This window comes from Microtus ochrogaster, unplaced genomic scaffold (assembly GCF_000317375.1).
Source record: "Microtus ochrogaster isolate Prairie Vole_2 unplaced genomic scaffold, MicOch1.0 UNK25, whole genome shotgun sequence".
Taxonomy (NCBI): Eukaryota; Metazoa; Chordata; class Mammalia; order Rodentia; family Cricetidae; genus Microtus; species Microtus ochrogaster.
Window position 1 is genome coordinate 391,390 of NW_004949123.1, and position 24,010 is coordinate 415,399.

Sequence of the window (24,010 nt, forward strand, 5' to 3'; positions counted from 1 at the left end):
GTTCTGAATTTGTAAAGTGCCTGAAACTGGATATGAAGTCTCCTTTGGAATCCTAGGGCACCACCAGGGGGCACTGTGGTATCTCCACTTAGAGTGGAAACTCATCTGAGCTATCAAGGTTCTGCAGGACTTGCCCGAGGACTCACAAGAGGATAGTGAGGTACTGTGGTCATACATAACTCCCTGAAGCAAAATATGGACTGTAGGCTAGGCGGTGGTGGTGCACACCTTTAATCCCAGCACTCGGAAGGCAGAGGCAGGTGGATCTCTGTGAGCTCGAGACCAGCCTGGTCTACAAGAGCTAGTTCCACGACAGGCTTCAAAGCTACAGAGAAAAAAAAAAATGTGGACTGTAGGGTAGACTTTGGCAGTCAGGAAGAAAACATACTTTGTTCCATGGTGGAGTGGACAGAAGTGAACAGATGGCAGTGGTGCTCAACCTCCCTAATGCTGCGACCCTTTAACCTCGTGCTGTAGTGAACCCTGACCATAAACTTATTTTCATTGCTATTTCATAGCTGTAATTTTTCTACTGTTGTGAATCATAATGTAAATACTTTTGGAAACAGAGGTTTGGCAGAGGGCTTGCGATCCTCTGGTTGAGAACCACTGCTCTTCAGAATCTTCCTCTCTGCAGTAAGAATCAGTATGCCTCGCTGAAAGTGTCAGTGGCAAGTTAAAGACATGGGGATATTTCTCTGTCCATCATGGATTCTGCTAGGGCAAGAGCAGGACTAGATGACAATGGTATCCTTTGCTACCCGACAGAGAGAGTCTCTGAAACCCACCTTGGACCCATGAGGCATTCACTGGGTAGAGTGACGCACAGCCAAAGCAAACATAAGCCCGCTTTTGGCTAAAAAGCCTCCGTGCACAGGCCTGCCCTGAAAATACATTTAACACAGGTAATTTCTTTTCCATTTATTTTCCAGAACTCATTTCACTTGGCCAATTCCAAACCAATAAATCTTAACATTAAGTCTGATTTGATGTGTGATGCAGACAGTCTAATTAAGGCCAGGGTATTTTATCAGCTGCTCTAAACTGTCTTCTCTCTGGTCTGCAATTTTTTTTATGCTGGTGTTGATCATCTTTTTATTCATAAGGGCTTCATTCCCATTTGTCATGGTTGCATTAACTGGGCATCTAATGAAGGCTGGGATACAGAAGTCTGTGTCTCATTTATCCTTGGTAGCATTGTCATGGTTGCATTAACTGGGCATCTAATGAAGGCTGGGATACAGAAGTCTGGGTCTCATTTATCCTTGGTAGCAACATTAATAAAGCAAGGGGAAGATAGCTTCCTGTTCTGAAATGCTTTTAGCCCACCTGGACTCATCTAAAATATATTTCACCGTATCTTCTAGAATCGGGACTTGGCTCAGCTTTAGGATACAGCTCCCACTTTCTCCTTCACTGACTGACAGCCCCATCCCCTACTCCCTGCCCACTCTGTGGCTTTCAGAAGCTTGGAGAAGAGTGGCCATCAGCCTGTTTTCCCCGAATACACATTTACCAAGTGCCTTCTGTAGCTGAGGCTCAGATACAAAGTGGTTCAAAGGGATGGGGAAATGGCTCACTGGTAAAGCCTTACAAGCGTGAAGAACATGTAAAACTTCTGGGCATGGTGATACAAGCTTGTAATGAGAGACAGAGACAAGAGAACCCCTGGAACTCGCTGGCCAGACAATCTAGCCTAGTTGGTGAAACTCCAGACCAACAAGAGATGCTGTCTGAAAGGACATAGACCAGGTTCCTGAGGATGACACCACACACACACACACACACACACACACACACACCACACACCACCCCCTACCCACACACCACACACACACCTCACACATACACAACATATACACAACACACACACCACCCCTACCCACACACCACACACACACACATACACCACACACTCACACATACACAGCACATACACCACACACTCACACATACACAGCATATACACAACACACACACCACCCCTACCCACACACCACACACATATACAACACACATACACCACAAATACATGCACACAACTATACACACATAAGCACACGGCACATATGTCTATAAAAATTTAAAAAGAAGATTCAAAGCCTAACACAGTTAAACAGGTTATGTCACCACTGTTGGCCAATATCCAATGGAAGAAAACTCTCTTAGCCAAAGGCCAACCGTGGGAGCAAGCTGCAAAGTTCATCTGCTCTCTCGCTCTCTCTCTTTTGGCCTCTGGGAGGGTGATCTTTCCAACTAAGCCTTCTGTTAAAAAGTCACCAAGTGTCTGTGATAGCTTTGACTTGTGGACTTCCTGAGACAAGAATGTACTCATTCCCCAGGGACACCATAATAATAAACCAATAATGAACCACTAATTAGGTGATTTACCCACAAATCTGGAGGACAGAAACCTTAAATCAAGGCTTTGGTAGAGTTGTTTCCTTTCCAGGGCTGTGAGGAAGATCTATGTTCTAGGCTTCTCTCCTTGGCTTACAGCAGAACCCGTGTCTTTCCCCTGTACATGTCGCTTTATATAAGGATGCCAATTACATAAGGGTAAGACCCGCCCCAATGTCTTCATTTTAACTTGAATGCCCTCTATAAAGGCCCTGTCTCCAAACCAGGCCACATGCTAAGGTACTTGAAGGTGAGGATCCTCACATGTGAATTTGGGGGAGAGAAACACCAGCAATGCATCGCTCTGAAGCAGTTTAACTGTGTCTGCACAGCATCTGGCAGCATGCGGGGATGGAATACTGGAGGCCAAGTCAAAAGGAGGTTCAAGCAGGATGACGCTGAACTGGCCAGAGTTTCGTTCCCGTTTTGACAAGTTTCTGTGTAGCCCTAGCTGACTGGGAACTCTCCATCTAGAACTGACTAGATTTGAACACGTGGCCTGTGCGTCCAGAGTTCCGGGACTACAGGTGCATGAGACCGTAGCCAGCTCACACCCTACACTGATTTCTGAGCTTTGTGTTTCTGTAGCACATAGCTGTCAGCCCCACACACAAACCATGGCATTGATACCATGTTCAGGAGACGAGCTTGCTATTGAATCTCAGGTCTCGGTGGTATCCACTGCTAGGTGGCACAACACTCTGTCCCCCAGCCCCCAGCTCTCACCAGGGCCCTGTGCTGCAGTTTGGAGTGAGATGCTTGAGCTGGCAAGATTTTGCCGAACCTTGTGGCTTGCCTTCCCCATTTCCTGTCCGGTTCTACTTCACCCTTATGAAAGTCGTTACAGTTAGGGCTGATTTTTCTTTCCTCATTGTATGTTATGATTTTATATAACATGCATAGTTTTAGATATAAAAAACTAGCAATAAAATTGATAGAACTGTCTCCCTTGGTAGAGCTTTATACAGCCATGGGAAGCTACGTAGCTCACCTCCCCGCGGCTGTAGACTGATGTCCACAGCTGTCATTCGGAACTGGTGTCCCCTGACGTGCGGCACCAACCGGATCAAAATCAACCCAAGGAAACAAACAGATTTTCTTATTCAAATTGACTCTCATAACGCACCAGCCCCTCCTACACAACTAACCATGTAACCCTCGCCACACCATGATGAGGCATAAGACAGTGCCCCCTATGCCAAAGGCTCCAGGAGGCTCAGAGAGCCCTTGGGCAGCCAGTGCCCTGACCAGGATTCAAATATACAGCTTTGCCTCCAAGGCCACCCACCACATTTGATACTTGACACTCTCCTTACCAGCCTCGACCAACTCAGAAGCCTTATACAGACTCCTCCCATCCCTCACTGTGTGCGCGCGCGCGCGCGCGCGCACACACACACACACACACACACACACACACACACACACACACACACACACACACACACACACACACACACACACACTCCTCTTAGGCTCTTCATTGTGCAATTTTCTGTGTCCTTGGTGCCCCCTAGTGGCTGATTACGGCTCATTGCACCGGAGGCCTGTGACTAAGCACTTCAATGAAAGTCAATGTGGGTGGCCCTGGGAGCCTTTTTGCTCCCAGAGAACAGCTCCACCCACCATTGAAGATCTTTCTTTCTTTCTTTCTTTCTTTCTTTCTTTCTTTCTTTCTTTCTTTCTTTCTTTCTTCCTTCCTTCCTTCCTTCCTTCCTTTCTTTCTTTCTTTTTCTTCCTTCCTTCCTTTTTTTCTTTTTTTTCTGGCAGGATCTTTCTATGTAGCTCAAGCTGTCTTAAACTTACTAGGTCATCCAGGTAGGCCTTAAATTCACAGAAATCCTGAGGGCCCCGTGGCCCACCAACACTGTATCTAAGTCAGTCCCTCAGGAAGACCTGCAGGGGTCAAGGCAGAAGAAACAGCACCAAGATAGTATGTAACCTCTGGGGCTCCAATTTGGTACCTCCTTCCCACTCTCAGTTTGGATATGTGGGCTTTGGAGTTCTCTGCTGTACCCGCCGGGGACTTTTATTTCTCAGAGCTTCTTTGGCAGGGTGAGGAGACATCAAAGAAATTGAAGTGAAGAACTTAATAGTTTTTCATACCCAGCTCTCTTCCCCATAGGACACCATCTAGAATCTCGGCTATAAAGGAGAGCATGGGGAAGGAGTGAAGGGAGGTTGGTAGGGAGGGTGATAGACATGTGTGACACAGAGGAGGCATTGGAATATTGAGGGTAGAATTATACAGAAGATTAGAGCAGGGAGATGGGGGCAGGAACTTGGGAAAGAAGATCAACCAAAACAAAGTGTTGTGACAAGGACACAAGGAAGCCTGCTGTTCTGTGTGCAAACACAGACATTAAAAGTAAAAAGTCAACAGCAATGGTGACACACACCCTGGAGGCAGAGGCAGATGGATCTCTGTGAGTTCGAGACCAGCCTGGTGTACAGAGTGAGTTCCAGGACAGCCAGGGCTGTTACACAGAGAATCCCGGCGTTTGGTGGGGTCTCCCCAGGAAGTGATTAGCCAGCTTCTGCTTCTCTGTGAGCCTTGTGTGCAAAGATGAAGAAGGCATTCTCTCCACTTCTGCAAAGTAAACATGAGAAAAATTTCAACCCAATGAGGCCAGTGTTCAGTCATGGGTGTTTGGGATTTTCCCACCATTCCAGAAATGGCTTCCAGCATTCAGAACTGAGACTAGCGCCATCAAGTTCCCAGAATGCTAAAGAGAGTAGAAAACAATCTGCAGTTAGACACCCTCTCTAAGCGGCACCCCAGTTCCCAACCCCAGACTCACGTCTATAGCTTTCCTGCCTCCCTCCCCTCGCCCCACCACATCCACCTGTGCAGGGCAAAAGGGATGCAAGACAGAGAAAGAGACTACAGCCTGTCCCCTGTCACTTCCCACATACCAAATACCCACTCTTCCTGTTTTCTTCTTTCCGCTGAAAAGCCCACCTAAGACCTTAAGAAGTGGCCTAATCTGTAGCCTTCCTGAAAATCCTTTAATATTTATCTGTCTTTGAGATCATCGGAGATACCCTGGAGATATATTCGCCAATACTGGAGCCTGCATTCACCCATGGCTACTGCCTGCTTGAAATGTGGTCAGTCTGAACTGCAATGTGGCACAGTGCAAAATGTACCTCATATTTTTAAAGATCCAAGACAGGAGAAAAAATTTAAAAAAATCAATTACATGATAAAATGACTTTTTAGATACATAAATTATTGTCAAAATTAATTTCTTCTGGGGGCTAGAGAGACGGCTCAGCGGTTAAGAGCATTGCCTGTTCTTCAAAAGGTCCTGATTTCAATTCCCAGCAACCACATGATGGCCCACAACCATCTGTAATGAGGTCTGGTGCCCTCTTCTGGCTAACTGTATACATAATAAATACATAATTTAAAAAATTAATTTCTTCTGTTTTCTTTATGTGGCTCCCAGGCTATTTAAAACGACAAATGTGACTCACATTGTATCTGTCCGGATAGTGATTGGTGGTTCAGGATGCCAGAACTGGGCCCAGGGTGGAGCTCAGTGGTAGAGTAGTTACCTAGTATAAGCAGGTCCTGGGTAGGCTCCTCAGCACCACCAAACAAAACAGAAAGACCAAGCTCAGGAGTCTCAACCCAATAACATATTTTGCCACTTGGGACAGCAGGAGACAGACCTGATACTGTTTCCTCAGGCATGGTGCTGGCAAGGAGCAGGCTCTCTCAGACAACTGGGGTAAACTTTGCTTGGAATCATATATACTTTCTTTCATTTTGTTTTTGTTTTGGCTTTTCAAGGCAGGGTTTCTCTGTGTAACAGCTCTAGCTGTCTTGGAACTGGCTCTGTAGACCAGGCTGGCTTTGTACTCACAGAGATCTGCCTGCCTCTTCCTCCAGAGCACTGGGATTAATGTCAAGCGCAGCCACCGCCACCAACACCACGGGTTTAGGTCCATATTTCTACATGGTGTGACAGCCAGGCTCAGGCCATAGATAGTACCTGAAGTAGTCAGGAACCCTTCCAGACAGGCTGTCGCTACCCTAACAAAAGCTCAGGTATGCTGCTCCTTGCTTTGTAATGACGGAGATCGCCTGAGAAGAGGTGTCAATTCCAAGCTAGTGACAGAGCTGTAGATGTGACTTTAGTCCTGCTACCCCGGAAACAGAATGCTAATGAACTTCCACCTCAGTTTATCTAGGGGGATAAAAGGTGTTTGGATAATAAACACCAGTGATCTTTAGGATTTGAATGAACCCGGAGACTCCCAATATTGCTGTGTGAACTGTGTCTCAATTATTCCCATGAGTCCATGCTGGTCCAGAGAGGGAAAAATAGTTAATGTTGGGGCTTTGGACCCCGACAACGGGCTATACTTAAGTTTATAAACATGAAGTCTTAATATGAATCCCAGCCTGTCCTGGAGTTTATACCTTCTTGCCTCAGCCTCCCAAGTGCTGGGATTCCCGGCATCCCCCAAGGTGTGTAACTCTAATGCTATCTTTTAAGGGTACGTTTAAACTGCTGCTCTAAAATCTGGATGTCCTACATTGTATTACCCATAACTCGGGTAATTTCTTCAAAGCATGCACCCCCAAAGCCCAAATTACAACACACAATTAATTAATTAATTAATTAATTGGAATCTTAAGAGAGTTAAAACTCTAGAACCCGGAGCAGGGGAGATGGCTGGGTCAGCATTCTTACCTGGCTCACATGAAGACCTGGCTTTAGCCTCCAGAGCCCATAGATAACTGCTGGGCATGGTGGCACACACACTGTAATGCCAACACTCGAGAAGCCGGGGCAGGTGCAGACAAGAGGATCGGGGCTAGTTAGCCAGCCAGACTAGCCTAATCAGAGTCTCAGACTAGTGATAGACCCTGTCTCAAAAAAGGGTTAACAGCATCTGAGGACCCAGACATGAGGCTGACTTCTGACCTCTGCCTGTAGGTGGTTAGTTTATTCTGAGGTTCTTTAAATGCTGGTGTTGAAGGCACAAGGATCAATAGTTAAGGTCAGCCTCAGATATACGGCAAATTTGAGGGCAGGAAGGCTATATGAGATGTTATCTCCAAAACAACAATAAAAAGGAAATACAAATTTTAAAAATTAGTTATTTTTAAAGTAATAATACTTGGTCTTCACTATCACCTAAAACTGGAACCTACCTTCTTCTCCTAAAACTTTCTAAGCCCTAGTTAGTAGAAGCATCAGTGCAAACCAAGGGTGGGGAAGTATGGCAGTAAAATCGAGGTCCAGGAATTCAAGGTCAGCCTCAGTGAACAAAGAAGCTACCAACGCCTTAACATGTTAATATTCTGACACTTTCCCAGTACCCGCTCTGGGGCTTCAACCTGTGCCATCTCTTCCTTTAGTGCCGCGTGTGCACGCCTTCCCAGCGGTTCTGGGTCTTCTTGGTGATAGCCTTACTGCCTAGATGAGATCCAGCAAAACCAGCCGGGTTACTTTAAAACTTAAAACTTAAAAAAAAAAAAAAGTCCCAGCTCTGGCTAGGGCTGGGAGCCGTTTGAACCGAAATCCAAAGGTTAAAAATAATTAAGGCCAAGTTCTGGGGCAGGCACAGAGGTCCTGGGGCCCGACTAAAGATCTTCCTGAGGATGGGGAGTAATCTGAGAGCCCGGGACCGGAGACCGAACGCCAGTCACGGCGTGGGTCGTGCCACAGCACCTATGTCTTATCGTAAAGAACGCGGACGCAGCTCCGCGCTGAATTTGGTCCCTCTGGAGACGCCGTCCGGGCGCCCGCCTCGCTCAAATCACGTGACCGAGGCTTTCGGTGAAGCAGGAAGCGTTTTGCTGCGGGGTCTAGGACCGGGGCGGATAGCGGGCGGGATGGAGGCGACTTTGGAACAGCATTTGGAGGACACGTGAGTAGTCCGTGCAGCCGGTCCTGCGCTCTGACGGGAACTGGGGCGGGACAAGCGACACGGACTGCGAGTGCCCACGGAAGCGTTTGGGGCACTCGGGGCGGCGAGCGGGTGACTTCTGCGGACGCCCGGGCCGCGCGTGACTCCAGATTAAAGTTTCGCCAGGCTCTGTACGCTTCCTTATGGAGAAAGAGTCTTGCGGGTCCCAGCGAGAGAGGACTAAATCACCAGTCGCCTTGAAATGGTCCGTAGGGTCCGAGTAGCGCCTCAGAAGTTTGGGGAAGGAGGTACCAGATGTGCTAAATCTGCAGTGCAAATGCACACCCATCTCTTCTCGCGTGTGTAACCCATCAGTTACTCAGCGCTTACGAAGTAAAGACATCCGTCAAGTTTTTCGGCTGTCTCTAAAGTTTAAAATTGGGAAGTGTAAAGTGGCTTACAAAGGCGCCACCTCCCCTTTTAGCTTCTAAATCTACCGCCCCCCCCCAGGAGCGAATCCAGTAACTTAAGAATTCTGACAGTTATTTTGAATGCATTGCTATCCCAGAACATACTTTTATACCAAGAACAAAACCCTATAGATAACTGCAGTGTTTGTAGCCCTATGAAGCCCATAGGTACCTGGCACAGTTCGTTGTGAGAAAATGGTTTCTTTATTTAGCTTTAGCGCCATCCTGTTTTGTTGGTTTTTTTTAAAGCTGATTTGAAGCGCTTAATACTTGATGCATAGAAAACTTATTTGTACTACGATAACTTAAGTATTTCTTCACATCATCTGACTCATCTTTCTTGTGCTCCTAAAATTAGAATGAAGAATCCATCCATTGTTGGAGTCCTGTGCACAGACTCTCAAGGACTTAATCTGGGCTGTAAGTGTCTCATACCAGCCTCCCTTTGAGAGTCACTGGGAGTTTTGCTTTGCTATTATTTTCTAGCTTTTATTCCTGTTACCTTTTGAACATAGAGAATATCTCCAGGTAAGACTAGGTAATTGACGCCTTTCTATTGTTCTTAAAAGGCAGAAATGTTCCTCCTGGTTCTACAACTGTCCCCACTAAAACTGTTTTGAGTAATTTTCAAGAGGTCTAGAAAAGGGCTTTAAGTAAAAACAATTGTCACCTAATGCATTTCATATGCAGGGACTGTTGGGCTGTATTATTTATATGTGTGTGTGTGTATCCTTAATTGCTTCAATAGCTCTGAAAAATAGATGAGGCTGTTAATACAGCCACTCTTAACTTAGTGTCATTAAAATAGGGACTTCACAGGTGGACATATCTGACCAACCCCATTCTCCTATTCTGGCTGCTAACATGAGCCCAGAACAGAAAGAACCCTTTGTGGCTTCATTTTCTTCACCGTGTTATTAATTATGCAATGAATGAAGAATTAAGTGTGTTGGACTCTTAAGTATCAGAAACCATTATTTTTTCTTACTCTATACTACATGGACCTGGCTGTCCTGGAACTCACTAAGTGGACCAGGCTAGCCTGTAACTCACAGAGATCCTCCTGCCTCTGCCGCAAGTACAAGGAATAAAGATGTGCACCACCACACCTGGCTAGACACTATTCTTCGTGTTTTACATTGCACAAACTTAAATATTCCTCAGAAAAGCCCTTTGTGGTAGGGAGAAACTAAAACATGGAGTTTAATTAAGGACCTTGCTCAAGATCTTACAACTCCTGAATGGTTAAGATGGGATTCCTTAGCTGCCTCCAAAGCTTAAAACTCAGTACACAGAACCAAGATGCAATGTTCAATAAACTATAGCAATTACGGATAAGAAACTAAGTCTAGAAAGGTAAATAGCGCTGGGCAGTGATGGTGCAGGTCTTTAATCCCAGCACTCAGGAGGCAGAGGCAGGTAGATCTCCATGAGTTAGAGGCTAGTCTGGTCGAGAGAGTGAGTTACAGGACAGCCAGGGCTCCACAGAGAAACCCTGTCTTGCAAAACCAAAAAGAAAAAAGAAAAGCAAATAGCTAAAGTTAATTAGTGTCAGAAACTAGTTAAACCCAGGAATTCTTAGAACTATGCAGGACTTTTTAGAGCTCTGAGCTTTTATTGGTTTGGTAACGGACAGAGGTACTACAGTTAGTTATGGCTTATACAAAAACCAGTCATTTGGAACAAAGGTAAATATTTTGAAGCATTTGCCAGGACGCTACGGAAAATTTTAAGTGCATGTGTGAAAATCTCAAGCTGAGTAAGGAAGACCTTCGAGGTCTGAAGTTGCTGTTTGCTGTAGACCTTCAGGCTCCAGCTTGGCCTGTCGATTTCTTATGTGGTTATAGTAAATTCAGAACTTCTGCCAGGATATTGTCTACCACCTTCGTTTCAGATGTAAGCAAGCTCCCGTTGCCTTTATTTCAGGGATCTGTTGTACCTAGGATCTTATTTAGGCAATAGTACAGAATCCTTGAGATGTTTGAAAATAGCCCTGCTAGCTTACACTGGCAGAAATAATTGCTTACAGATCTTCACATATGCTGACAAGATGATCATACAGCTGAACTTTGTGAGTAACAACTTGTTCTTTGTGATTGAGCTTAGAAAAAGAAAATCAGATTTCCCATAAGGAATTAAATAGCTTCACCAAGTCCCTTATCCACATTGACACACTGTCATCTTTGAATCTTGGTTTTAGCAAAATTCCCATAAAATAAATTTATGATCATCAGATTGATTTGAATTACAGCTTTCTTTTGTGCTTGAGAAGGTGTATAGAGACATATGGTGGTAGGAATAACTGAAAAAACTATATGTCATTTACAACTTTACTGGTTTAAAGACAATTGCCGGACTTCCTCACTGATGTAATCAGCTGAGTACCAGGTAGGGAAAAAATTCATGTCAGTACCTAACCTAAAAGGCCATGAGCTGAGTTTCTTTTTAGATAGTACACTATAGGTTTATATTCTAGACACTTAGGTAACAATTTCATCTCTGTCTTTAGGTCGTGGTACCCTGTCAGATGAGCATGCCGGAGTGATATCTGTTCTAGCTCAGCAAGCATCTAAGCTAACCTCTGACCCCACCGATATTCCTGTGGTCTGTTTAGAGTCAGATAATGGGTGAGTCCATATCAGCACATCCCTTTCTTCTTGTTCAGAAAAACTTGATTGGGCTTTCCCCTTTGTCCATCAGCAGTTCTTTAGTCAATGTACCGCGGGGCCAGTGGGCATTGAGGCTCTGACAGACTTCATTTAAATGAGCATAAGAACTGTCAAGAACTGCCAGTGTGCCAAAAAAGAAAGCAAAGAAAATAGTAAAAACACACAAACAAAAACAATATAAATGTTAAAGATATTCCAAGATAAAGGTCTTTAGAAAAATTCTAAATGAAAACAAAACTGTAGAAGCTGGAGAGATGTCAGTGTTTAAAAGGAGTGCTTGGTCCATAGTCCTGAGGACTGGGATTTAGATTCTAGCACCCATGTAGCAAGCTGAGCATCCCCACAAACACCTGTAACCTCAGCTCCAAGTCGGGAAGAGCAGCAGAGACAGGAAGATTGCTGGAGTTTGCTAACTTCCAGTCTAGGACAGAAAAGGAGTCCCAGGTGCAGGGATAAGACCCACTGCAAAGGAATCTGCACAGTGATAAAGAACACCCAGCACCTTCTTCTCACCTCTATGCATACACAGGTGTGTGTACCTGCATACACTTGTTTGTGCATACTCACACAGACACAGATAAAATTAACCTTAAAAATGCATACTATAATCAATTTGGGGGGTGGGGAAGAAGAGGATATATATCTCCAGGCAAGATTGCTGAGGAAGTAGAGGTGCTTGTAAACAAGTCTGATCTGAGTTCACTCCCTGGAACCCATGTGGGTCAGAGGAGAACAAACTCCCTGAAGATTTTCTCTGACCTCCACATGTAAGCAGTGGCACACATACACATACCAAAAAGTAAGTAACATAATAGTAAAAATTAGGGAAGGTGGCTCAGTGGTTAAGAACCTACACTGCTCTTCCAGAGGACCTCATCCGTTTCCACCACCCACATTTGGCAGCTCACACCCACTTGTAACTCTGACTCCAGAGGATCCGACACGTCCTTCTGGCCGTCTCAGGCACCCATGCACATATGCCACATACAAACAGACACACCCATAATTTAAAAAAAAATGTTTTTAATCTAAAAATTGGACCAGGAGACTAGGCTAGTGATTTAAGGTCCTGGATTCTAACTCCAACAATACCAACAAAAATCCAGAAAAAAAAATCAGAACCATGTTGAGTAGTAGGGATAAAGATTAATTTCATTTTCTTGTTATAATTAGACTTCCCTTTAATTCTCACCTGTTTCATGCCCATATATGCTTTTTATTTTTTACTTATTTTTCGTGCAGGGAGATTTGTCTCGTAGTTTGAGAGTGTAGCCCTCTTTATGGATGGGTAAAACATGGCGGAGATTATGGAAGTAGGGTTGTGGCTGACACTTCCTAACACTGAGTGTTCCTATCTGCTTTTACATAGGAAGAAAGATGCAGATGGTGGTGTTTTGTATCTTAAACCAAACATGTTTAACCTTACACCTAAGTCCCATGTACTAAATCTGCTGAATATTTTCCTTTTTGCTTTTCAGGAACATTATGATCCAGAAGCACGATGGCATCACAGTGGCAGTGCACAAAATGGCCTCGTGACATCTCGTGTTCTCCAGCCACCCGACATAGGGGTTCAGTCCTACCTGTGTTAACTTGTAACAACTAGTCAAGTTCCAGAAGTTAGGCCATTCACCGAATGTCCGATGTGGACTTTTATTTATGACAACCCGTTTCCAAGATATCAGTTAGAAAGGATCGTAGTTTTGTTTGGGCTTTTGTCATCTTGCTCTTTGGGGACAGTTACTGCAGTCCAGTAGTGCAGCCCAACATTGAAAGAACTGGTCTCAAACGTGTGGTCCTCCTGCTTCAAAGTCCTGCATCCTAAGAATAGGCATTTGTCACCAAGGTCCAGGTCCCTTTGTATATAGAACTTTGCTGTGGTCAATAAATTGGTTCAGAGGAAAGTGTGCCTCTTCTGATTCTTTGAACTCTTACTTATGTTCATTTTTCTTTTTTCGGTTATCAAATTGTGATTTTGTTTTTTCAGAAAAGATCTTTATCTCAAACTGCTTGCTTCTCTTTCAGAAGTTTGTTTAAATGTCTGAAATGTCTGTATTCTTATACAGGGGTGCAAGGACCAAACACTTCCTTTAATCCAAGTGACAAAGGTAATATAAGACCTTAATGAGATAAGAAACTCTCATTATATAACACAGTAGGTACTCTAACCCTCTCTTTTTTGTGGCTTGTATTCATCTTTTAGTGTGCACAATACGCTGTCCGGATAACACGGTCCTACATGTGATTTGCCCTGTTTTCTGTTTATGGAACTAAAGCTGAGGGATCAGTATAGTTACCACCTGAACTCCAGGGCCTACATTATTTTGGGAGGGTTGGGGAGGGTTCGAGACAGGGTTTCTCTGTGTAGTCCTGGATGTTCTGGAACTTGCTGTGTAGACCAGGCTGGCCTCGAACCACAGAGATCTGCCTGCCTCTGCCTCCCAAGTGCTAGGATTAAAGGCGTGCGCCATCACTGCCCAGAGGCCCTACGTTCTTTTTTTTTTTTTCATTTTGTTTTTACCCAATTTCATAAAAATTGTATTACTGGATTTAAAGACACAGGTTAATGCCAATTCATTAATAGTAGGTGATTTCAACACTCCACTTTCTCCAAAAGTAAACAAAAGTTGGACAAAAAGTAAACAAAGAAACATCAGAATTGACATCTTACATCAAAAGAACTTAACAGACATATACATAATGGTCTACCCAAGTACCAAAGAATATTCCTCTCAGCAGCACATGAAAATGTCTAATACAATATCCTGGGACACAAAACAAATTTTAAAAGGTTGAAGTCAGTCTTTATATCCTATCTGACCACAATAGAGTAAAACTTTAAATGAACAGGAAATAAATCTTTAGTAAATACACAAATCATGGAGATTAAACAACTCATTACTGAATGATGAATGGGTCAAATAAGTGAAGGCTCTAGGAGGCCTGAGCATGGCCAGCATGGGCCTGCATTTGTAGCACTGTCCAGATCAGAAAAGGAGGCCTTTGGAAGAATTATTTTTTCTTTTTTTACCATTTGAGAGTGAAGGTAATCTTTAACCTTCAGTGGTTCTCAACGGAGTACTGGACAAGCAGGCACAAAACACTTGTTTTCTGTGTATGTATTATCTTCTTTATGTATGTGTGAGTTCAGATTTGTGTGTGCATGTTGAGATCAGAGGACAATATTTGGGAGTTTATTCTCTCCTATGGGATCTGGGAATCCAAGTCAGGTTGTCAAGCTTATACAACAAACACTTTTGCTCCCTGAGTCATGCCCAGTTTGTTTATTTGTTTAAATAGTTTCTACTGCCCTTTGGCAATTTAATAGTTCCCAATATAAAAAAAAACCTGGAATATTAATGTAAAGTGCTGTTTACATAATAAGGATTTCGGGTAGGACACACAGCCCTCGAGGTGGTACTTAAGTAAAAGGTATGTAATGTATTATGTAATGCCCTAATTGAGGCATACAGTCTATCTGCACCACTGCCAGATCTGTTGTGAGAGCATGACCTTCGTCTTATATCCTAAGCATCTAGTTCTTAGTGCACAGCAGGCACTAAACAAGCTCTTGCTGCATACATGAGTTTAAAGGTTTTGATCAACTGGGCCTCCAAGAATAGAATGAATGCAAAGAGGGTTTCTAGCAAGAGGAAAGCGGGAAGAGGGCAAACCAGACGGTATACTTATATAACAGCAAATGCTCGAGTCTGTTAGACAGATAACGCGAGGAAATGCCTTCTTAGGAATCCTAGACCCAGCTGTGTGGTGGTGGCTCATGCCTGTAATTCCAGCACGAGGCAGGGAGAGCTTGGTCTGTAGAGTAAGTTCCAGGATAGCCAAGGCTACATAGAGAAACTGTCTAAAACAAAACAACCCAAAACACAATCCTAGACCTAACAGAAACAGGAGGCTAAGACAGGACTATTGTGAGTTCAAGGCTAGTCTGCCCTACATGGTTCCAGACCAGCCTGTCTCAAAAAAAAAGAAAAAATAATCCTGGGGTAGGGGGAGGTGATCCAAATTAATTTTTTTCAATTAAAAAACTAAAAAACTTTTTTTGCTCATTAATCTCCAATTTCTAGCCTAAATGTAATGGCCATTAATACACATACACCCAGGACCTTGTATATGAGGCTAGCCTTAAATATTATTCAGACAAAGATGACCCTGAATTTCTGATCCTCCTGCCTCACTAAAAGTGCTGAGATTACAAATTACAGGTGTGTGCCACCATGCCTGGCTTTTACAACTCAGTTTTTAATAAGATTTTTTTTTTTTTCAAGACAGGGTTTCTCAGTGGTTTTGGAGCCTGTCCTGGAACTAGCTCTGTAGACCAGGCTGGTCTCGAACTCACAGAGATCCGCCTGCCTCTGCCTCCCAAGTGCTGGGATTAAAGGCGTGCGCTACCACTGCCCGGAAATAAGATTTTTTATATTCTAGACATATACTAAGCAATTTCTATGTATTTAGTTTACTTAATCTTCTGTGTTGTTCCAGTTTAGAAAAGAATGGGTTCTGTGAAATAATCCGCTTGGTAGTGAATACAAAAGAAAAAGGCAACAGAGCAAACAAAGAATAGGAACAAGAATTGAATTTCCTAGTCTACATAGAACAGAAGAAAGACGGCTGATTTTGATTTTAGCCACATTGAATTTGACAGGGCATCCTGGTGATAATATGCTCGATAACAGGGCAAGTACTCCCTGCACACCAAGCCTAGTTCCAAACTTTCAGAGACCTCCCATCCATTGCATTTTGAACAAAATTCAGAGTTGCTAACATGGCCTGCAAGATCCAGCTCCTGCCCACTGCTTATGCCGTATATTCTGCTACACCTGCTTATCTCATAACTCCTTTCTGTAGCAGTGTCTGTGAAGCAAACATTTTCCTATTTACTCAGAACTATCTGAGGTAGGAAAAGGTATATCCAGTTTATTAATAGAGCAAGACTTCTGTTGGGAAGACCTGACAGCTAGATATGTTGTTACTCTGTGACAAAACACCACAGCCAAGGAAACTTAGAAAAGAAAGCCTTTAATTTCATTTACAGTTTCAGGTGGACAAGAGTTCATGATGGTAGAGCAAAGGCGTGGTATCAGCAGCAGCTGAGAGATCACATCTTGATCCAAAGCAGGAGGCCGAGAAAGGAACACTGTGAATGCCAGGAGTCTTTTGAAACGGCAAAGACTGTTCCCAGAGCACATCTTCAGGCAAGCTTTGCTTGCATCCTTTGTAAAGAGCACTGCAGCCAAATATTCAACCTTAGGAGCCGGTGAAGTTATTCTCATGCAAGCCACCACACTGGACTAATTTTCTAGTCCATACAGAACTAAAGCCGAAGTATAGTTGTATGGGATTTCCCAAGCCCATTCCCTATGACAGTTAATTTTGTGTATCAGCTGGACTATGAGATCCAAGATACTTGAGTTTGTGCCTGGCCAGTGTGTTTGTGGGCCTCCTGTAACCCAGTAAAGCCCTGAACAGACTAGAAACCTTAGGTTCTTTCTTCTCTCCACTTGATTCTTTGACCTGGGGCACTGGCCCTCCGTTCCCAGACTGATTGAAATCACAGCTCAGTTTTATTGCCCTTGTTTGGAATGGAATCCTACCATGCAGTTTGCTGACTGCAGACATTGGGCTTCTTAGTCTCTATGATCATGTGAACTATTTCCTTATAGTAAACCTCACTGTCCCCACTTCTACTGCCAACTGTTTCTGACTCTGGAGAACATCATTTCTTGGGAGACGCCAGGTAAATACTATTCGTCAGTAAGCTGGACTGTTTTATGTCGACTTGGCACAAGCTGGGGTCATGTGAGAGGAGGGAACCTTAATTAAAATGTTAAAATGCCTCTATGAGAACAGGCTGCAGTCAGGCCTATAAAGCATTTCTTGATATTAGTGATTGTGGGAGAGGGCCCAGCCCATTGTGGGTGAGGCCATCCCTGGGGTAGTTCTGGGTTCTATTAAGAAAGCAGACTGATTTTCATCCAGAGAGTTGTCCATTTCCTTTACGTTTTCCAATTTTGTGAAGTACAGGTTTTCAAAATATGACCTGATGGTTCTCTGTATTTCCTCCGTGTCTGTTGTTATGTCCCCCTTTTCATTTATGATTTTGTTAGTTTGGATATTCTCTCTCTGCCTTTTGGTTAGTTTGGATAAAGGTTTGTGTATTTTGTTGATTTTCTCGAAGAACCAACTCTTTGTCTCATTGGTTCTTAGTATTGTTTTCTTTGTTTCTATTTTGTTGATTTCAGCTCTCACTTAGATTATTTATTTCCTGCCATCTAGTTCTCTTAGGTAAGTTTGCGTCTTTTTGTTCTAAAGTTTTCAAATGTTCTGTTAATTCATGAGTGTGGGGTTTTTCCAGCTTCTTTATGTAAGCATTTAGTGCTATGGACTTTTCTCTTAACACTGCTTTCATTGTGTCTCATAAATTTGGGTATGTTGTGTGGTCATTTTCATTGAATTTTAGGAAGTCTTTAATTTCTCCCTTTATTTCTTCCTTGACCCATTGATGATTCAGGTGAGCATTGTTTAATTTCCATGTGTTTGTGGATTTTCTGGAATTAGTATTGCTGTTGACTTCTAGTTTTAAGCCATGGTGATCTGATAAGGTATGTTGGGTTATTCCAATTTTTTGTATTTGTTGAGGTGTGTTTTGTTACCGAGTATGTGGTCAATTTTTGAGAAGGTTCCATGAGGTGCTGAGAAGAAGGTATATTCTTTTCTGTTTGGATGGAATATTCTTTTTTTTTTTTTTCATTTAGTGTCCAGTGTTCTGCCTACATGTATGCCTGCAGGCCAGAAGAGGGCAACAGATTTCATTACAGATGGTTGAGAGCCACCATGTGGTTGCTGAGAAATTGAACTCAGGACCTCTGGAAGAGCCGTCAGTGCTTTCAACAGCTGAGTCATTTCTCCAGCCCCCTGGATGGAATATTCTATATCAGTGTGGTGATTTCTCAGAAAATTAGGAAACAACGTTCCTCAAGACCCAGTAATACCACTTTTGGGTATATATCCAAAGGATGCTCAATCATGCTACAAGGACGTGTGCTCAACTATGTTCATAGCAGCTTTGTTTGTCATAGCCAGAACCTGGAAACAACCTAAATGCCCCTCGACCGAAAAATGGGTAAGGAAAATGTGGTGCATTTACACAATGGATTACTACACAGTAAAATAATAATAATAATAATAATAATAATAATAATAATAATGACATCTTGAAGTTTGCAGGAAAATGGATGGAGCTAGAAAACATTATTTTGAGTGAGGCAACCCAGACACAGAAAGACAATTATCACATGTACTCACTCAAAAGTGGTTTTTAAACATAAAGCAAAGAAAACCAGCCTACAAATCACAATCCCAGAGAACTTAGACAACAATGAGGACACTAAGAGAGACTTACATAGATCTAATCTACATGGGAAGTAGAAAAAGACAAAATCTCCTGAGTAAATTGGGAGCATGGGGACCTTGGGGGAGAAGAGAGGCAGGGAGGGGAGCAGAGAAAATGTAGAGCTCAATAAAAATCAATTAAAAAAAAAGAAAGAAAGCAGACTGAACAAGCCAGTAAGCAGCACCCTCCATGGCTTTTGCATCAGCTCCTGCCTCCACGTTCCTGCCCTGTTTGAGTTCCTGTCCTGACTTCCTTTGATGATAAACAGTGATATGGAAGTGTAAGCCAAATAAACTTGGTCATGGTGTTTCATTGCAGCAATAGAAACCCTAACTAAGATACTTAGTTCTGATGATTCACTAGGGCTCAAATGATTCAATATTTCCCTGTGGTCATGTTTATTATAGTAAAAGGAGAATTAACAAAAGGAAATGGTGTCTGGAAGAAAATACAAGGCACATTCAGGATTCTCCTTCAGTCAGGCCACATAGAATTACTCACCTTCTGCAGCACTGAGTTATGATGACGCTTATGAAACATCTTCAGTCAGTGCCCAGAGGAGGCCAATCACAGGAGCATTTGCTAAACTTCCAGGTTCCCAGAAGTGAGCGAATCCTAAGTCTGATTGTTTGTTCTCTACGGGAACAGTGATCCACTCGTGATTTATGAAATGGTAGGAAGGAAGGCTCCTGAAATCTTAACTCCCCAAACGCCAGTCAGTCGGAGGCCAACACTGTAAGCTTATAATAATGATAATAATAATAATTATTATTATTGTTTTCAAGATAGGGTTTCTCTGCATAGCCCTGGTTGTCCTGGGATTCGCTCTGTAGACCAGGTTGGCCTGGAACTCAAGATACCTGCCTGCCTCTGCTTCCTGAGTGTTGTGAGCAATGGCGTGTGCCACTGCGTCTGGCTTTGTGAGCCAAAATTTTAAAGGTAAGGACTAAACAAAGACAAAAAAAGGTTTGGCTGGATAACTTTCTTAACCTGGCAATGTTGTACTGGACTGAGTCCTACTCACAAGTTATCTGACAGTAGAACAGTAGTAAGGAATTACAGTAAATTCTTGCCAAAGAGCTTGAGAGCCAAGAGTTAAAAGGTTAGAAGCTGAGAAACTAACCATATGCTTAAAGACTTAAAACCTCATTAACTCCATGGGGATGGGTGTCGAAATGTTAACTAATATCCCAGATACCTTAACAATTCTTTCTTCTGATTAACAAGAATGATTCATGAGTTTTTGTTTGGCTTTTCTTTTTTTGGTTGGGGGGCAGGGTCTGACTTTAACCCAGATTTGTTCAAATTCACAACAGTGCTCCTTGGTTCAGCATGTGAGATTCTAAGTGTGAGTTGCCGTGAACAACAGTAAGAAGTATCCTTAACCCTTAACCACAATCTTGCAAAAACAGCATTAACCACATTTTATAGTTTCAGAAACAAATTCTAAGAGGTTAACTTGCTCAGAATTTCAAGTCTTAAAATGCAAAGTTGAGATTCTAAGCAAACAGCATCACCCACACTATTCCACTATCCCTCAACAGTATCTCAACAATAATAGATATCCACTATCTATTAAGGTGGTTATATAAGTGGTGTGTCTGAAGGGGTTCATCTCTGAGGACTTCAGTCCTCTGAACCTAAAGATGACTGCTGCACTCCATCTCAATCTAGTCCCAGGGCTCCAGACAGAGCTGTCAGCACCAAGCTCAACTTCATCTCTTGTGACTACATCAGAGCTTTGCTTTAAAAGACCTTGAAAACAGTTCATGAATGGTCACTAAAAACATTTACTAGGGTATATAATTATCACAGATCTCTCTGAAAAGTATTCCTCTTCCTCTGAGTTTTGTCTTCTGAATGTTTATTTGATTTTTTTTTTTTACCATCAACACCACATAGATGCATCATCTTTCCCATGGATTTGCTGAGCATCCTCCCAAACTAAGCCATCCTACTGCATGCATTTTAAATCAAAAAGTATCGGAGCTGGACTTTAAGAGGATGAGAAGCCCCTTGTTTAAAAAGCAAGCACACAAACAAGCAAAAAGTACAGATTTCAAGATCAAACAACTCACACTTTGGCTTAAAACACACATTGGATTAAAATCTGGAATGTTGGTGCAGGGAGATCAAAGGCACTTGCTTGTTGATTTTTGTTTTCTTTAATGTGGAAGCTGGAGCAAAGGAAGGAAATTGGACTGGAATGTTGAATTATTGGGATAATTTTCTAGGACTCAGTCTTAATCTTTTTTATTCCAAAATGCAGTAAGAAAAAAAGTTTCATTAAAATTACTATAAGTATACATTTTTTCATGGGAAACATTTGAAATTAAAGTAATTAGGTTCAAAACAGCAATTGAAATGGTACCTGAAACCCCAAATTAGTAATCATACTATTTAGTTAATGAGCACAAAAGAGCAGACAGCAGACCGAATTTACTGAAGAATTTTGTGTGTTTGTTACTAGGGACAAAACCCAGGTGCCCCAGTTAAGCATGCACTTTATCAGAGGGCAACATCTACAGCTCTAACATTGCCATTTGTGGCCCAATTAAAAAAAAAAAACAAACAAACAAAAGACTCTCCCAGTTCTGGAAGAAGTGTTTCTCTTATAAACTGCTCTTGAGACTTCCTGAGGAACTTTGGACAACTGTTTCAAAAATCTGGAGGGTTCCCTGCGTCAGTTCCTCTCTCCCCTCCCCCTCTCCCACCCCCAGCAGGCTTGAGTTGTCACTAGGAGGATTTTCTCCTTGGCTTACTCCAACCACTTCTGACCAGTGATGGAAAACGTCTACTTTGTGGGCTGGCTGGAAGGTTGGACTGAGTTGATCTCAAGTTACACCGCCTTTCCTCCTCCCTCAGGAAGTAAAGTCCACGGGCAGGAGTGCCTGAACCACTCTGCTCTGTTAGACTACACAAAAGCCTGCTTGTTTTCACCAAGCAGCCGAATGAAAAACCTTAGGAGAAAAAAAGTAACATTTTAGTAAAAGTAACTTTTTTTTCCTCCACAATTTTCTTGTCTAAAGAGGATTCATTTGAAGAACGTTAAAGGTAAGGTTAAAATGAACTGGGTGTTGGGTTGGTTTTCTCAGGGGCCTTGGAATAACTGGAATCGCTCTGTCTAGCCTAATCATCTAACCGATGTCTCACACACACGCACAACACGCGCACACACCCTTGGTTATCTTTCTGTCCAGCCTAATCGTCTAACATGTTACACACACACACATACACACACCAGCCTTCTTTAACAATGGGAAATAGGGTTAACACCCATTCCTCAAAACACATACATTCTCCTCTCACTCTTTCTCAATATATAGGTATTTACTTACTCAACTCTGTTTGAAGGAAGCACACTATGACATTCTAATCTTGAATTCCTAGCATCTCTTTCCTAAGGTGGAGACTAGTCTCCCATAGATTATTCCTAAATTCACTATAACACCCAGAATATTTAACCTCTCTACAGTACCCTCTATTTCAGTTCATTCATATTTCCCAAGTGGGCTTCCCAATTTTTTTTTCCTGATCTAGTATCCAGTTAAGAAAGAGATAATGTACTTTGTTGGGGGTATCTAGTTCTTTAAAATATTATTTTCCTTTAAAGTCAAGGACTGGTCTGCAGAACTGGAAGGGCAATATATGGCTTCCTCAAGAATTACCTATAGGTGGTGGAGATTTTGAACATGAGTAGCCATTATAATCCCAGAACAACTGCTTTTATACCACGGAGAAAAAAAATAAAATTTAAAAGTTTAACCACACACACCTATAATCCCAACTTTCAGGAGAAGGCAGGACTGCTATTAGTTCTAGGCTAGCCAGATCTTAAAAACAACTAAGGAAAGAAGGAGGCGGGGGGGAGAGAAGAGAAGAGAGAGACCCACGTAAGTTTAGATCACTTCCTTGGCTACTGAAGCAACTGTTTTGGATCTGCCACAGTGATCTGTCTGGAACATAAAGGAAGCAGCACAATGAACAGGGGAGAAAAGGCTAAAACCCCGGATGGAGGATGGGGATGGATGATCGTGCTGCATTTTTTTCTGGTAAGTTTCTCTCCCCTTTCAAGCTGCTAAACTATCTGGAGAAAAGCTTGAAGCCTAACAGATATCACTTCAGAAATAATGAGATTTGAGTAAACAGGCAGCCAGGAACTTCCCCCAAACTACTAAGATCAAAGGCCAACCCAGCTAAACCCAGCTGAGCTGCTTCTCTTGAAAGTAGAAACATTCTTATATTCTTACCCAGTCCTCTCCTCTGCCTATGATCTCTCAATCAGAGAATGCTCCCGGCTTGATTGGCAGTTCTGCCCTGGCAGCATGGCAATTGGGATTTGGGGACATGGCATTTCTTACTATACTAGGGCCATCACTGGGCATTTCTAGAAAGTTATCAGTCCTGCCAGGGGGGAGACTATAATACTTAAAATTCCAGCATTCAAAGAGACCAAATCAAAATGCTTGCTGAGAGATCAAGGCCAGGCAATCACACCTGGCAAGACCTTATCTCAAAATTAAGTGCCCACTCAGCCTAACATGTCCACAGTAATTCTAACAGTAGTCTTTGTGCTGGTTTTTGTCTACCTGACACCAACCTACACATCTGGAAAGAAGGAACGGCAGCTGAGGAATTGCTTCCATCAGAATGACTTGTAGGCAAGTCTGTGGGGGGAATTTTCTTGATTAATGATTGATGTGGGAGAGTCCCATTCACTGCCACCCCTGGACAGGTGGTCCTGTGTTGTTTAGGAAAGCAAACTGAGCAAGCTGGGAAAAGCAGTATTCCTCCAGAGCTTCTGCTTCAGTTCCTGCCCGGCTTCATGGTAATTTATAAACTGTAAGCTAAAATAAACCCTTTTCTTCTCAAGTATTTAATCAGAAATAGAAAGTCAACTGAGACAGCTTCCTTCATTGATACGGATTGGGAACATTCTGCCTGCTGCCCACATCTATCTCCCCCCCCCAATAACTTAAACTAGAATAAACATTGTATATCTGACATGTATTTTAAAGCTAAGACTCCTTACCCTCATCTCCAAGAACTGTTGGGTTTGCTACGTGAGAAAGTGGTGATGTGCATTGTCAGCATGCCCATTCCAAACACTGATGGATCCCATCCACAGCTGTGCCTCAACCTGCGCATCCCTAGATCATTCCAAACACTGATGGATCCCATCCACAGCTGTG

At 42.9% G+C, this 24,010-nt stretch overlaps 2 protein-coding genes across 2 annotated transcripts in view; both read left to right on the forward strand.

Moving 5' to 3' along the window:
• The first annotated feature begins 8,077 nt into the window (after positions 1-8,077).
• Positions 8,078-13,312, forward strand: Lamtor5 (late endosomal/lysosomal adaptor, MAPK and MTOR activator 5). Its single transcript, XM_005367836.2, has 4 exons — positions 8,078-8,289; positions 9,097-9,158; positions 11,248-11,365; positions 12,886-13,312. The coding sequence occupies exons 1-4, from the start codon at positions 8,093-8,095 to the stop codon at positions 12,944-12,946; spliced, it is 438 nt and encodes a 145-aa protein (XP_005367893.1). The 5' UTR covers positions 8,078-8,092; the 3' UTR covers positions 12,947-13,312.
• Positions 13,313-21,600: 8,288 nt separating this feature from the next.
• Slc16a4 (solute carrier family 16 member 4) overlaps positions 21,601-24,010 on the forward strand; it is a 25,596-nt gene continuing 23,186 nt past the window's right edge. Inside the window, exons 1-2 of the mRNA XM_005367837.3 lie at positions 21,601-21,872; positions 22,767-22,870. Of these exons, the coding sequence (XP_005367894.1) occupies positions 22,799-22,870 (72 nt within the window). The 5' untranslated portion in view covers positions 21,601-21,872; positions 22,767-22,798. The remainder of the gene's footprint in view (positions 21,873-22,766; positions 22,871-24,010) is intronic.

Coding starts and splice junctions, on each gene's coding strand:
- Lamtor5 (XM_005367836.2), top strand. CDS start 8,093: ATGTCTTATCGTAAAGAACGCGGACGCAGCTCCGCGCTGAATTTGGTC. Junction 9,159..11,247: donor TCAAGGACTTAATCTGGGCT/GTAAGTGTCTCA, acceptor CTCTGTCTTTAG/GTCGTGGTACCCTGTCAGAT. Junction 11,366..12,885: donor TGTTTAGAGTCAGATAATGG/GTGAGTCCATAT, acceptor TTTGCTTTTCAG/GAACATTATGATCCAGAAGC.